The 14758-nt window shown below is 36.2% G+C and overlaps 1 protein-coding gene across 1 annotated transcript in view; it reads right to left on the bottom strand.

The window, feature by feature from the left end:
- Nucleotides 1-4571, bottom strand: part of LOC149690354 (sodium-coupled neutral amino acid transporter 7-like) — a 65527-nt gene extending 60956 nt beyond the window's left edge. The window contains exon 1 of the mRNA XM_089869882.1: nucleotides 3813-4571. Within this exon, the coding sequence (XP_089726008.1) occupies nucleotides 3813-4065 (253 nt within the window). The 5' untranslated portion in view covers nucleotides 4066-4571. The remainder of the gene's footprint in view (nucleotides 1-3812) is intronic.
- Between the last annotated feature and the right edge of the window lie 10187 nt (nucleotides 4572-14758).

Genomic DNA, 14758 nt, shown 5'->3' with positions numbered 1-14758 from the left:
GCAAAGCTAGGCCTAAAATTCCAGACAAATTCGACCACTTTTACACCGAATTTTCCAGCAAATCCAACAACCGGTGATCTAATTGGCTTAAGTTTCAACCAATCAACGAAAGGAACGAAAAGAAAATGTTGGAATGTGTTAGGCCTAACTTCTCAACTTTGAAAGTGTTTAAAACTTCAGCTCAAATATTTTGGTGAGCTTAACATCAAGATTAGAGTCAAGCCTATTTTACCATTTTTAAAAGCGAATAAACTAAATTTGCATACGATAATATTGATATTACTTCTAAGGTTGAATTCAATATAGTAATTTCAAGTTTGAAACGAATGCGTATGCAGGTTCAACGGAGATAATTCCATTCGACATATACACTGCTAAATCTTAAATTGAAATTCGATATATAGGACTTGGTTTAAATATAGCATAGGGTTTACATTTTCTCTGGGTGATAAGTGTGAAATCACGTGGACTGTTTTAAACACGTGCTAATACTGTTAATCTGAAACGTCAGCGGATTTCGGTCGTTAGTCCGTTTATCGTCAACTTAATCGTAAAACCTTTAATGTTTTTTAGATTAAATGAAAATTCACGATTTCTATAGTGTGATACCAAACGCAAGTTCAAGAAAACTGATACGCAGTAGCGGTGACCTTTGAACTAGCTTGCACTAGCATAATTTATAAAAATAAACATCGAATAACCATGAAAAAATTCATTAACAGTTAGCCCAGGTCAAAATTTAAACTCCTCATAGGAAAAATAGGGAATTGTTTTCTGGAATTATATAGGATTTTATAGGAGAAAAAATAAATATATTTTATAGGAAAATATAGGAATAAAAATGCTAATATATAATACTTTTTTGGCTTAAACTAAGTAGAAAAATCTCAAAATATAACAAATTGGATCCTACTTTGAAAATTCAGATGAACTTAAAATATAATATAAGAAAAACCGTAATTTCAGTGTCTAGTCAAATGTGATCTCGATAAAAAAGGAATATTTTGATAAATTTGATGCTAACTATACGAAAACTTCCTTTAAAGACAAAAATATAGGATATTATAGGATCTTTCATGAAATTATAGGATAATATAGGACAGGTTCAAAAATAAAGGATTTTATAGGAATTATAGGACTCCCTGAATTAACTGAAAAACATACCTTGAACTCGTGATGTTGCTTGAGCTTAAGTCAACAACAGTTAAGTTTTTTCAGCTTAACAAGTTCCCAAAGATAAACTACACTTCAGAAAAAACTACTTTCTTTAGAATTATATACTAATCCGCCTCACGGTTCTCTACGTTCTCAAATGCACTTGCAACACCAAAGTAAAAAAAAAAAGGATAATGCAATAGAAACAATTCTTACAGTATATTCACACGCCACTTGTATTTAGTTCGTGACACTTAACAGAAATCGTCACCAAATACTTTCTTCATCGGTTCAAGGTTTCTTGTTAATCGATACTCGAAGTAAAACCGAATAATATAGTTACGAGAGGGGGCAGATACGGTTCAAGAACTCAAGTAGTTCAAAATATCTGTTGAATTCACTGGCACTTAGCCATGAATCATGAAAGGAAAGGCTTGAAGTCAACTGTACACAAAATTACGCCTAACAAAGCTAAAGCTAGGGTGTTGATGAAACAAGGTATGGGAAATTTAGGGGTGTCAAGGTCATATTATACGGACACTGACCACCACCAGAAAATGATTGGGGTTGTTATTAAGAATATATTGAAGAACTTGGTATCAAAAGGTCAAAGTTCAAATTATCTAGGTCTATTTATTCTTGTTATTTATAATAAAAATCCTATTATCAACATGAAATAAAAAATTGTTAGTAACTTTGCAAATTGATTTGATCTATTTGAATCTCCATTCTCCAATGAAATCTTGGTCTATTTTATCTAGGTACTACAAAATTTAAACCCAACAGGCAATTGCTACACATTTCTTAAAGTACACGGGTTGATTAGAGCAAACCCATTGGCAGTTAAGACATTCTGGGAAAACCGAAGAATCGCGTATATTTATGGTTCGTAGCATTGGGACCAATCAACGCCAAGATAATCGACCCAAACTACGCCAAGATAATCGACCCAAACTACGCCAAGATAATCGACCCAAACTACGCCAAGATAATCGACCCAAACTACGCCAAGATAATCGACCCAAACTACGCCAAGATAATCGACCCAAACTACGCCAAGATATTAAACCAATATACGCCACAATTATCACTTTAACTCCGACTTAAACCGATTATAAGCAGCAAAGTCTGAACGTAAAGTCTGGTATAGTGGTCTAAAAAAGCTAGGCGATATTTTAAAATATTTAACGGCACAATTTATCTTAAAAAGAAAACTTCCAACTTTTCCTAAGGTAATAAATCTCTTTTGCCCAAAAGTCTCGGAAAGATAGCGCGAAACTCCAACAACAATATTGACCCCGAATGACCCGACAATGCCAGCCAGCGTAGAAAACGTGTACCCCTCCCACTGACTGAACAAAATCAAAAACATAAGCATACGCCCATATCAAGTCGGTTGCATGGTCCTTAAATAGTCACATTATACGCAACAAGCAAACGACTAAAGACATATCTATCTCTCTCTACTCTTAAATGTACTTCCGGAAAAGGTCAAAACGTCATCGTAAGGCCCAGAGAGGTTGAGATTCCCCTACGGGTGACACTTTGATTAAACGCCTTGAAAATGTATATAGTCTCTCTCTTATCACTAGGGTTTTTAAAAATTGGGTGCTTCTATTACGACGAGTTATATAAAGACCAGGGAGGTGTTGAGACTAAACTACCGTGACACTCTCTCTCTAGTTTAACTATATTTACCCAAATGTAACAAAATGATACTTTTAAACGCATCAATGGTTCTGTGTGATACAACTCCCACCAGCACGAAGATAAAAATACGGTTTAACAAGCCACAGCATGGGCAACTACAGAAGCCTATAACTTGAAGTATTTTAACATACGCTCCATAGAGTGGTACTGAGAGGGGAGGAGCTACGAGGACGTGATGTCAATATTGGTAGTCTAAATTGTATATAGCCTGAGCTGACCACTTCCAATATGGTAACCAAACCCCAGGTAAGAGACAGGAGGGTGTGACGTCACGAGAAGGTTCGTAGCAGCAGACTATAGGCAACAACGGGGGAGGAAGACGACAACCTGACCCCCTATAGTATTCATGATGTGTGAAGTTAGGGTTAGGTTATCCTGGGTTCGATGGCGGTATCGGTGTTTGGTTGGGTTCTCCTAACCATGTCACCAAGGAGTACATTAGGGGTATGGAGTCACTTTTTTGCCTGCCACACTTGTGAATTCTTTCCCCAACTCAGGAATTATAACCCTACAGATATTGTGACGTCACTGATGGCTTTGACAGTAACACGGTTACATCAAACCGACTTCCGGTTGAAGAAACCTTAACCTAACAGGTGAAATATATGGGGGAATCTCGCAGGACATCGAGGATAAATGGCAACCTGACCTCCATTGTTAGTTTAGTTCAGTTAAGGAATTGTTATTTTAGGCTCGGTTCAATGGGGGGGGGGTTCAGGGTACCGTCTTCTAGCCTCTCTATACACTTCAATTAACCATTAATGGTGCGTTAAGTTAGGTTTAGTTCAGTTAAGGTTTTGTTATTTTAGGCTTGGATAAATTGGGGGGTTTGGGTTCTAGCGTCTATCCACTTCAATTAACAATCTTCTAATTTACCGAACAAAATACATACGGCAATATTGCAAGGTATAAAGGTAAGGTAGTATCAATAAATCATTTAAACTTACTGCTTCCAGATCTCTGCTGTTGGGTTTCGGGTACAAAATTAGTGCCTTCATCCTGCAATAACGGAACCTTTTCGCATCGTTCGGCCTCTTCATCGATTTTCGTGTATTCAACTTGATTACTTCGATTAATTCGAATTGAACCTCTGTTCAAGTTCCTCGAAACTTCGGTAGATAAAGAAACCCACGGAATATAGGCCGGGTAGTCCACGCTACTTTGCAAACTTTCGTGAATAAAACCGTGTCCGCCGCTCATTTTGACAAAATGTTAAATTTAACCGAATGTTGAATGAACAAAATCCAAAACCAAAACCAGAAGAAAAAAAAAATAAAACTAAAGAAAACTGAAGTACACGCGGTACGAGGCTTAAGAAATGCCTCAACACACAACACAAACACAAGACGCCGCGATGGTATTTAGAAACACCGACTTCTCCCAGAGTCCCAGGTCTTAAGGAGATGTGAATTAAAAGTTCCCCACACCCCACTGGGTCTACTTTTCTTCTTCCAAAAAAAGTTAAACGTCTGGTCTAGCCCTAGTCGAAGACTGTTTTTAAAAGAGAACGAACGAACAAAAATCTTATTTTCGCCAAAGTTGAAATTTGCTCTAGCGAGTGCGGGGAGAATGTGTTTTGGGGGTCGCGAGCCCTCCGCCTGCCTTTCTTCTAGTATATTCTTATTCGCCCGTTTTCTTAAGATAGTGATACTAGCTTCTTCTGTAAGATAGAACAAGGGTCACGTGGTCTTTATAACTGGTGTGCCGCCGGTTTCCTTCGATTTATCTCTGGAAGAAAATAAATGAAATTAAAATTAATAAAAACCAATTTATATATTTATTTTCAGAGTCTGTCGATTCGAAGCACTAAGACGAATCATTCGATTTTAATACACTAAATTATTTCAATTGTTAAAATCTTGTCCCAAATTTATAATTAATTATATATATATTATAAATTGTGTACTTCCAATTTTGTCCACGAAGTTCCGAGTTAAGAATGGTTTCACACAACTTTTGGAAAACCGATTTCCCTGATATTTTCAAATATTTTTCTCATATTTCCCTGACATTTTCAGATTTTCTTCCCATACAGTTCCAGGTCCAAGAAAACCTAGTAACCGATAGAGTGTTTTTTTGGGAATAATAGCTACGGAATTTGTGATTTTTAGTTGTAGCAACCCCTTCAGGACAAAATTAGTAAAGCCTCACAAATTTCCTTGAATTTCCCTTGAATTTTAGTCAACAATTTATTCCCCTGACATTCAAGGGTTATATGAACCCTGAATTAAGCCATACACCGAAGTATATGACGTATCGCAATTCCAGTCTAAATAAAACCAGATAAATTACGCTTTTTTCAAATCATTAAAACATTAATTTATTGAAGTTATTTATTTTTCTTAATAAAAATGTATTATTAAAAATCACCACGTAGCAGCTAACTAGCTAAAGAAAAAATTTGTGGGTTTCATTTTCACTTTAATATTTAAAATTGTTCGACACATGCTGCAAGAGAGATCAAAGGGCAAATCTTAAGATTCTACAAATTTTCGAGATTATGCCATGATAAGAAATCAACATAGAAATAGGCGAGGAAAAACGTCAAAATTTCCTTTTTAATTTAATTTAGTTGTCATTTATTCACAGTAATGACGACCAAAAATAGCTTTCATATTAAAACGGAATACTTATTGAAGAATTAAGAGCTTAGATTCAAATTAGGCCTTCAAATTAACGAAATAAAAACGACTTTGTAGCGTTTAGACCTAATTATCCTGAATTACGTACAACCAAGCAAGTAATATCTAGTTTATTATAGAGAAGGTTTAAATTTGCCACATTTCTAGCTTTATCTCCAGTCCAAACGTAGATCCGGAGTTACTCCCCGCCTCCAAATTACAACCAGCATCTCATTAGATCTTGAAAACTCACGTCAGCGTGGCGACGCGAATGACGAAAATTACGTATTTTCCGACTGAGGAGAGACGAAATAGCCCGGCCTCCTTTTACGTCCCCCCTTGTATTTTGAAAGGGGGACTGGGACTATGGCGCGCGAATACTTAGGCATCTTATACCTTCTCCCTAATAAACTAGATATCGCTTCTTGCTTCTGACAGGCCTTGCAGAAACACAACGCCAATGGGAAAGTGCATCACACTTATCGTTACAGCGATACTTACTATTACACTATCGGTTTTAATTAAATTATTACTTAACTTCATTTATATGAGAATTAATTACTAGATGGTAAAGACCTAATTTTTTTGATTAAATCTAGGTTTGAGAGTTAAATCATTTTTCTTTCAAAAACCCCTGAGGCGGCGGGCATTACATTTTTTGGTGTACACCTTGAAAGCAAAATCTAGTTAAAAAATATAAGAACCCTGCTCCAATAATGTTTAAAGTTAATTAATCATCTATTCATCCGACCCGTTTTTGGGAAAGGTTATTTCATAAAAAAAACACAGGGTGTTCCAAAAAGAGATGATGGTAGGACCGAAAAAAACCAATAAAACCGCTGGTTTTTTTTTATTATTATTTTTTAACAAAACCGTTCTAACCGTTTCAAGTTATGATCGGAGTATTTTACGGATGACCCCTTAAATTTAACATAAGAAACTGAAAGACAATTCTAATTTAATAAAGGGGTTATCCCTAAAATATTATAATCATAACTTGTAAACGGTGACCATTAGGGTAAAATGTCATGGAAAATTTAGCCTCGAAATCACCCATAGAACACACCCACAGTACTTCGGTCCAACCACCCTTTTTTTGAACACCCTGTACAAGAATATCAGCTCTTTACTGAGTATGGCATAATCTAATAGCTTAATTATTTAACAAGTTGCGTGATTGTTTTGACTACGTGGTTTCGACGTTTCTTTGCATATAGCTTAAAAGATCAATGTAAAAAATATGAGATCATGTAAACCAAGAAGTGATATCTAGTTTATTAGGGAGAAGTTAAAAGATGCCTAAGTATTCGAGCGCCATATATCCCAGTCCCCCTTTCAAAATACTAGGGGGACGTAAAAGGAGGCTGGGCTATTTACCCTCTCCTCAGTCGGAAAATACGTAATTTTTGGTTTCAAGAACCAATGAGATGCTGGTTGTAATTTAGAGGCGGGGATTAACTCCGGACCTACTATACGTTTGGACTGGAGATAAAGCTGGAAATGTGGCGAATTATACTCCTCTCTCCCTAGTAAACTAGATATCGCTTCTTGGTAAACCTAAAATGGTTAAGTATATTCACACGTTCTCAGATAAGTTAAATTGTTTCTTGGATTAAAAATTCCCTATGTATTTCGTGATAAGAAAGATCTATTAAAAATATTTGTAAACTTAATATATTTAGAGCGTAAATAATATTGATTATTGAGCAAATAAATTTATTTTTTCGCGATTCGGAAGTGAAAGTAGGGCTGAAATTTTTTATCACGTACATTTATTTTGTAATTGAAAAATAAAATAAATAAAAATGGATAATCGCAAATGATTTTATAGAGTGCGATATGAATTCTAATCAACTTCTAAGTTGACACAATTAATAGGAACGCATTGTAAACTTTACTCCAAACACGAATTACTTAAATATATTCAAATTTTCCAATAAATCAAAGGGGAAAAATCAGCAAAGCCAAGAAAATTCTCCTAAGACCTTGGACTAACTAAGCTAGAAGTATTAGTATTTCTAGTACGGGTCGGGCTACACAGAACCCATATTAAGCCTGAGGACATTCAATATTAAAATTGGCTGGAACCAAGAGGGAAAGGCAGAGGGGTATATAGTCGTGATTCCGGATTTAAACTCGTTAACTCCCTATTTTAAACGTCCAAGCTCTAACTGACCCTGCCATGCATGATATATAATTCAGATTCATCATCTAAAATGACAAATTTTCTGCTAATCAAGTTTTAATAACGACAGAGTAGAAATGCCTCAATAAATTTAAGATGAATTTCATACGCTTATAAATTGTCCTTGAAAATTCCATGGGCAACGGTGAATTCTGCGAACATCGTAGTAAAATTGTAACAACTCTTTGAAAAGCGTCTATGAATTCGTCATAAGTTTATAAGATATGTTCCATAAGTATGACACTTCCTATACTTCGTAATGCTAGAGACAGCTCGAGCTAGTTAGAGAACGACAAGCGAGAATTGAATGGCTACACACGGTTAATTTTGCAGTCCATCTAGGTCCTTTTTAGACTGTACTAAGCCTTTGACATCGCCTCGAATCTAAGACCTACGTCATTTCATGACAAACTCCAGTTTGTAACCAGTGACAAACTTATGGAACCGTCGCTCATGGATTTCTCTCAAAGCCCGTGAACTTCCAGTTACAACTTCACTACTAGATTTAACGGCGTCTATAGAGAGGAAATTTTGCGCCACTAGTGACGCTTGTATCAAATTACATTCCTATATACAGACAAAATAATCTAAAGAGCTGTATTTTAAAAGCCTAATCAGAAATCATTCGGCTCCAAACATCACATTGACCTTGTAATTTACCCTTGAACCAACGGAGTAAATTTCAAAATTTGTAGGTATATATTATGTACCCATATAAATACAGGATATTCCAAAAATAAAAGGCGGTAGGGCCAAAGTACAGTGACTGAGTCGAAAATGTTGTAAGGGTCACCGTTTATTAGTTATGATTGAATTGTTTTACAGGTGACCCCCTTTAAATTTAAGCAAGAAACTGAAAGACTATGTTAATTTAATTAGGGGTCATCCACTCAAATAATAACTCGAAAACAGTAGCCCTTAGTACAAAATGTCAGAGAACATTTTCGACTCAAAATTGATTTACACACTCTACTTTTTGGACGCCCTGTATATTTTAACTCTATAATTATTATTTTGTTTAAACCTTCATATTTCAATATTTACGCTGCTTTTTTTGCATTTTATGTTCAAACACTTTCCAAATTGAAGTTCCTTATCTGTATACTATGTGACTATAATTATTTATTGAGACATTAAAATCTAATATTTGTTTAAAATTTGATTTGATATTAAAATAAATTAAAATATCAAAGAATATTTTTTTCATTTTTTAAATTTTCCAGAGCAAGGAACACTCAGTTATTTTATTTTTAAGTTTATAACTTATCAAAAATAAAACATCTCGAAAAAAAAAAAAAAAAATTAAAACCTTCTTCACATTTAATAATGATAACCGATAAATTACTTTAAATAATTGTAAAAACGGAGACCATATTAATAAAAATCTCTTAAAGAAAAGGGCTTGAAAATTAAGAGCATGAATTTGAACTTATTCTATTAAATTAGGCCTATACAGTATTCGACAACAATTTACCAACCTCCAATACCAAAAGTTTATAAGATATGTTCCATAAGTATGAAACTTCGTATACAGAGTCCTGCAGGGGCCGGGCTCAAGCCCGGTCCGGCCCGAGGCCCGGCCCGATCGGGTCGGGCCGAGCCGGGCTTTCCACTTTTGAAAATTGTATCGGGCCGGGTCGGGTCGGGCTTTTAAAATTTTGGAAATTAACGGGCCGGGCCGGGTCGGGCTTTTAAAATTTTGGAAATTAACGGGCCGGGCCGGGTCGGGCTTTTAAAATTTTGGAAGTTAACGGGCCGGGCCGGGCCGGGCCGAACTTGATTCTCATTTAATCCAAAGTTCAAATGAAAGATTATTTAAATGAGTATAAGCTTCAAAGAACAATTATCAAAAGAAATGAATAATACACGACGTTAAAGCAAAAATGAATTCAAATCATTGATTTTATGTAAAAAAATATAAAAATTACAACTGAACTACGTGTAACGGGCCGGGCCTGTTCAATTCATTCAATGTGTCGGGCCGGGCCGGGCTTGGTTAATGCATGTAACGGGCCGGGCCGGACCGGGCCGAAAAACCAACTATGTACTCGGACTCGGGCCGGGTTTCGGGCTTAATCAAAATTCTAAAACCGGGCCGGGCTTGGGTCGGGCCTGAAAAACTCGGCCCGTGCAGGTCTTTTCGTAATGCTAAAGACTTACAGCTCGAGCTAGTTCGAGAACGACAAGCGAGAATTTACCACACTCGGTTAATTTTGCCTCTTCTTATTTAGTCTGCATTAATAAGCCTTTGACAGCGCCTCACTGCAGGCGTCGCTTTAACTCGAATCTATGCCCTACTTCAATCACTTCATGAAAAGCTCCAGTTTGTAACCAGTGACAAACTTATGGCCAACATATCTTAGGAGCTTATGCTAATACTAATTATAAAATATGAACGAACTAGCAACTAGGCATTGAAGAGTCTAGAATTCTTAAAATGTTAATTCAACAGTTCAAGTTTAAGTGGTTTTCTCCTCTAAAACTAACAACAATACCCCAAGCACATCAGGATGGTAAATAAGGAGGTAACTTCAAATGAGAAATTGCAACTTAACAATTTCAGGATTATAAAAGGGTTTATTTAAACTTAAAGCTTAAATAAGCGCTACCTTTTGAAAAGGATCCTTCCGTAGTACAAGCAAGCAAAGCAAGCACCTTGTTCTAATCCACAAAATCGATAAGGGGTCACGAGGATTGTGTAAACTCGACTGATTAAAATTTGAGATGAAATTCTCACACAAAATCCCCCAATGGAGGGAAAAGGGATAGACGACATCGACCTTTAAACGTTTTAGTAGAGCCATAACCTTATAATCCTCTAAGTAAGTGTGTGTTATAACGTTAGGGCAAGAAGTGATATCAAGTTGATTAGGGAGAAGGTATAAATTCGCCACACTTCCAGCTTTATCTCCAGTCCAAACGTAGGTCCGGAGTTAATCCCCGCCTCTAAATTACACCCAGCATCTCATTGGTTTTTGAAAACTCACGTCAGCACGACGCGAATGACGAAAATTACGTATTTTCCGACTGAGGAGAGGCGAAATAGCCCGGCCTCCTTTTACGTCCCCCCTTGTATTTTGAAAGGGGGACTGGGACTATGGCGCGCGAATACTTAGGCATAAACTAGATATCACTTCTTGATATTACCATAACCTTATAATCCTCAAATTAAGTGTGTGTTCTAACGTTAGGGCCTATAGTATAGTCTGCAATGCATGTACATACGAGACACAATACAAGAAACAGACCCTTTTCAAGAGTCGAGGGCAAAATAGAGTCTTTTGTGTTGACCACCTTGTTGACTTAAGATTGGTATATTGACAACAAAGACGAAATAATTTGGTGGACTGGTAACTTTAAGTCCTATCTTATGTCTTTGGGTCCACATAACAATCAATGTTATGTTTTAACCCGATTACAAGCAACTTTTAAAGCACCAAACGAATAGTAGCGTGTACTTCATATTTCAAGTCATGGCAAGGCGTTAAAGGTTTATGGAATAAAATGTTAATCAAAAATATATTCTTCTCAGACAAAGACAAAAAAGTTTTAGGAAGTGTCTGGATCGAACTAAGGCTTATCAAACAAAGGAAGGAGGGGAAATGGAGGAAACTGTACGTCTGAATACTGATCAACTTTAGCCGATTGGCTCTTTAATATTCGTACCCCTGGTTATCCACCCGCCATTTGTTGCCCCAGAAATATTAAATTGCTATACTTAATCCGATTTGATTAATACAAAAAATCGAGTATGAATAAAAAAAGGAAAAATTGAGTAATCGAAAAAAAAACATGAATAAATTGTGATAATGTTGATTAAATTGTGATTGAATATTTACACGAGGATTATGCTAATTTAATCATTTACTAAGTTTTCATATGTGCTCACACCCTAACAATTTTAATAAAAAAAATATATCGATTAATCGAAACAACGATTGATTAAATCGCCATTATATTAATTAAATCACGAATAAATTGAATAAATGACGATTTAATCATTTTACTACGTTTATATCGCACCCTAACAAATTTAATAAAGAAAAATATATCGATTAATCGAGATAACGATTGATTAAATCATCATTATATTAATTAATCGACGAATAAATTGATTAAATGATGATTTGATCCTTTTGCTTTGTTTATATCGCAGTATAACAATTTTAATAAAACAAAGAATATCGATTAATCGAAATAACGATTGATTAAATCGTCATTATATTAATTAATTCACGAATAAATTAATTAAATATCAATTTAATCATATTTAGTTAATTTAAATCGAACCTTAACAATTTTAATAAAAAAAACCCATATCAAGTAATCGAAACATGAATTAATCAAATCATGTGATTACATTGATCAAATGCACGTTGAATATTTACATGATTATCCCGATTTAATCATTTTACATCAAACCCTAAAATAAATCATCTACTCCTCATTTTCCAATAATTTTACAGGGCGAAGTATAAAATAATGATACGATTTACAATTTTAAAATCCGTATCACTGCATTAAAAAGAACTTTTCCCTGAAGTGAAACAGGGGACGGGGAGACTTTACCGCCAAAATTTCCCCTAATTATTCAAAAGGCAGTAGGAACTAGGAAATCTTCAAGATTACTTGTATATAGCCGAGCCGAGAACACGTGGTAACTTTAAAGGTAGGAGGGCTATAATATAAATCGAAATTTAGTGAGGCGAGAGCGGAAAGGGTTCGGAATGCTCAAAATCAATCACGTATAAGAGCAACGTTATAAACAGGTCAAGGCACCGAAGCGGATACTACAGTCAAGCTAGTACTTCCGAGTCTAAAACTTCAAGCCGAACTTAGAGAGAGAGAGAGAGCATAAGCCATTTCTACGCATTAATAATAAATTACGTAATATTGGACCCTGGATGATTTAACATATAACCAAGAAGTGATATCTAGTTTATTAGGGAGAAGGTATAAGATGCCTAAGTATTTGAGCGCGCCATAATCCCAGTCCCCCTTTGAAAATACAAGGCCTTTCAAAAGGAGGCCTGGCTATTTCGCCTCTCCTCAGTCGGAAAATACGACTGTAATTTTCGTCATTCGCGTCGCGCTGACGTGAGTTTTCAAGAACCAATGAGATGCTGGTTGTAATTTAGAGGCGAGCATTATCTCCGGACCTACGTTTGGACTGGAGATAAAGCTAGAAATATGGCGAATTTATACCTTAGCTCCCTAATAAACTAGATATCACTTCTTGTTATAACTAAATATGTATTCTTGGAGAAAACAAATAAGGAGAATGTGTAATATTGTTTATCTATATTTAATAATTTTGAACTCCTTTTGTCAACGTTGGAAATTAATTCTCTTCATTAATATTTTTTTAATTGTGTACGTTTATAAATTACTTGCTAAACTACAAGGCGTTGCTCGGGTATTTTAAGGACCCGAAAGATCGTGAACTTAGTGTGAAAGATTAAAGACTATCATAAATCTAAGCGCAAAGGCTTAGCACACTTAAAGCGTGTTCACTGTGTTATACTTTTATTGAAAAAGAATATATTTCTAACGATTTCAGGGCACTTATGATCATCCTCAAAATGTTTGTGATTCCAGAAATCACTTAATCGATTAAACAAGTAAATAACCCCTCGACTTTAACTAATGAACTTCTGCAACTATACACGCATAACCTAGCGAGCCAAGATTCCTAAAAAACAACACGCTGCTAGGTTGACAGCTTTATAACTACGCGAATTCCAACACAGTCCACTCTCTCGGAGTCTAGACTTATTTTGTAGAAACCCCAACTGTAAATGCCCATTCAGACTAAAGTAAAATCTTACGTCCCCGTTGGTCGCCTTGTTAAGTTCTTATCGGTACCTTTATTTCCTTGTTTAGAAGTGAGAGCAGACGAATTAAAACGATTCGCGTATATATCATAGTGATTTTTGAATACTAAAATAGCTTGACAAATAAATTATTTGAAACAATGCCAAGAATTCCAAAACTTTTCATACATCGTCTGCTATGGCTCAGTCGATCATGCGTCAGTAATGCATGATCGAGTGAGCTATGGCTAAAGAAATGGCGTTAACGAGCTGGCGCCATCTCGACATTATCCTACGAAATAGACCCTTGTAAAAAAGGGTGTAGGCAACCCTCAAAATCGGGGTATACAAAGGATTAATCCCTTGCCGATTCTGCGCACTCTCATAATCCCCCTAGCCTACAGCGCAGGCGCTAAAAACTTAATCGGGATTGAATTCAAAGTTTTACCCCCATGTCTTTCCTCCTTAGTTACATCGAACATGGATTAACTAACGCTAGGGATAGTTCGTTCCCACAAAAAGATAACGCATGCATGTTCCAAACGCCCCCTAGCAGCAGCTACTATCCCTAACAGGAAGTTATAAGAAAATTGGACCAAATATCATGTGGTCTATGACGTCAAAATTGAAATACTTTCTAAATTGGGCAAAAACGATTTATTTTGCCGAGAGATGGCGCTATATCTACATCCGTTTTGGTCCAATAAATTGGGGGAATGAAGAGGGGAATCAAGGAATAATTCGGAACATGTAGTTGGCGATAGCAATACATGGGAAACCCAGTTAGTGAACAATCCCTAGCGTTAGTTAATCCATGCTTCGAAGGAGTCTATAGAGCTATCTCAGAAGCAATAGTGTGACGTCACCCATGCCCATAAAACCAAAGAGGTACCAAACATAGCCACCCACTGCCAAAAATAAGTCTGTGACTATTTACCTAGACACTGACGTCACAAGTGAGATAGCTCTATTGAAATTTTTTCTAATAATCGGCGTATCTTTCACGTAGTCGTTAACACGTGTCTAACTAAGAGAGCAAAGCGACTTCGCCGACACAGGGATAGATTTAATTTCAGAAGTAGGAATGGAGAACAGAGTAATCTGGGCGCGCGTCAAAGTCCCGGACCCCCTTCCACGGGACGGAGGGGGGGGGGGGTATGAAAGAAGAGGCGGGTCATAGCGACATAGGTGAAAAGGAATTACGTATTTTCGCCGTATCCGTCAGTACTGTCATCAAAACGTAGTTTAAGTGAGCCAATAAGATAATTTAAAGT

This window comes from Phalangium opilio, unplaced genomic scaffold (assembly GCF_054372755.1).
Source record: "Phalangium opilio isolate 3A_F unplaced genomic scaffold, DU_Popi_V2 ptg000031l_1, whole genome shotgun sequence".
Lineage (NCBI taxonomy): Eukaryota > Metazoa > Arthropoda > Arachnida > Opiliones > Phalangiidae > Phalangium > Phalangium opilio.
The sequence above is the reverse complement of the archived record's forward strand: the minus strand, read 5'-3'. Positions and strand labels throughout refer to the sequence as shown.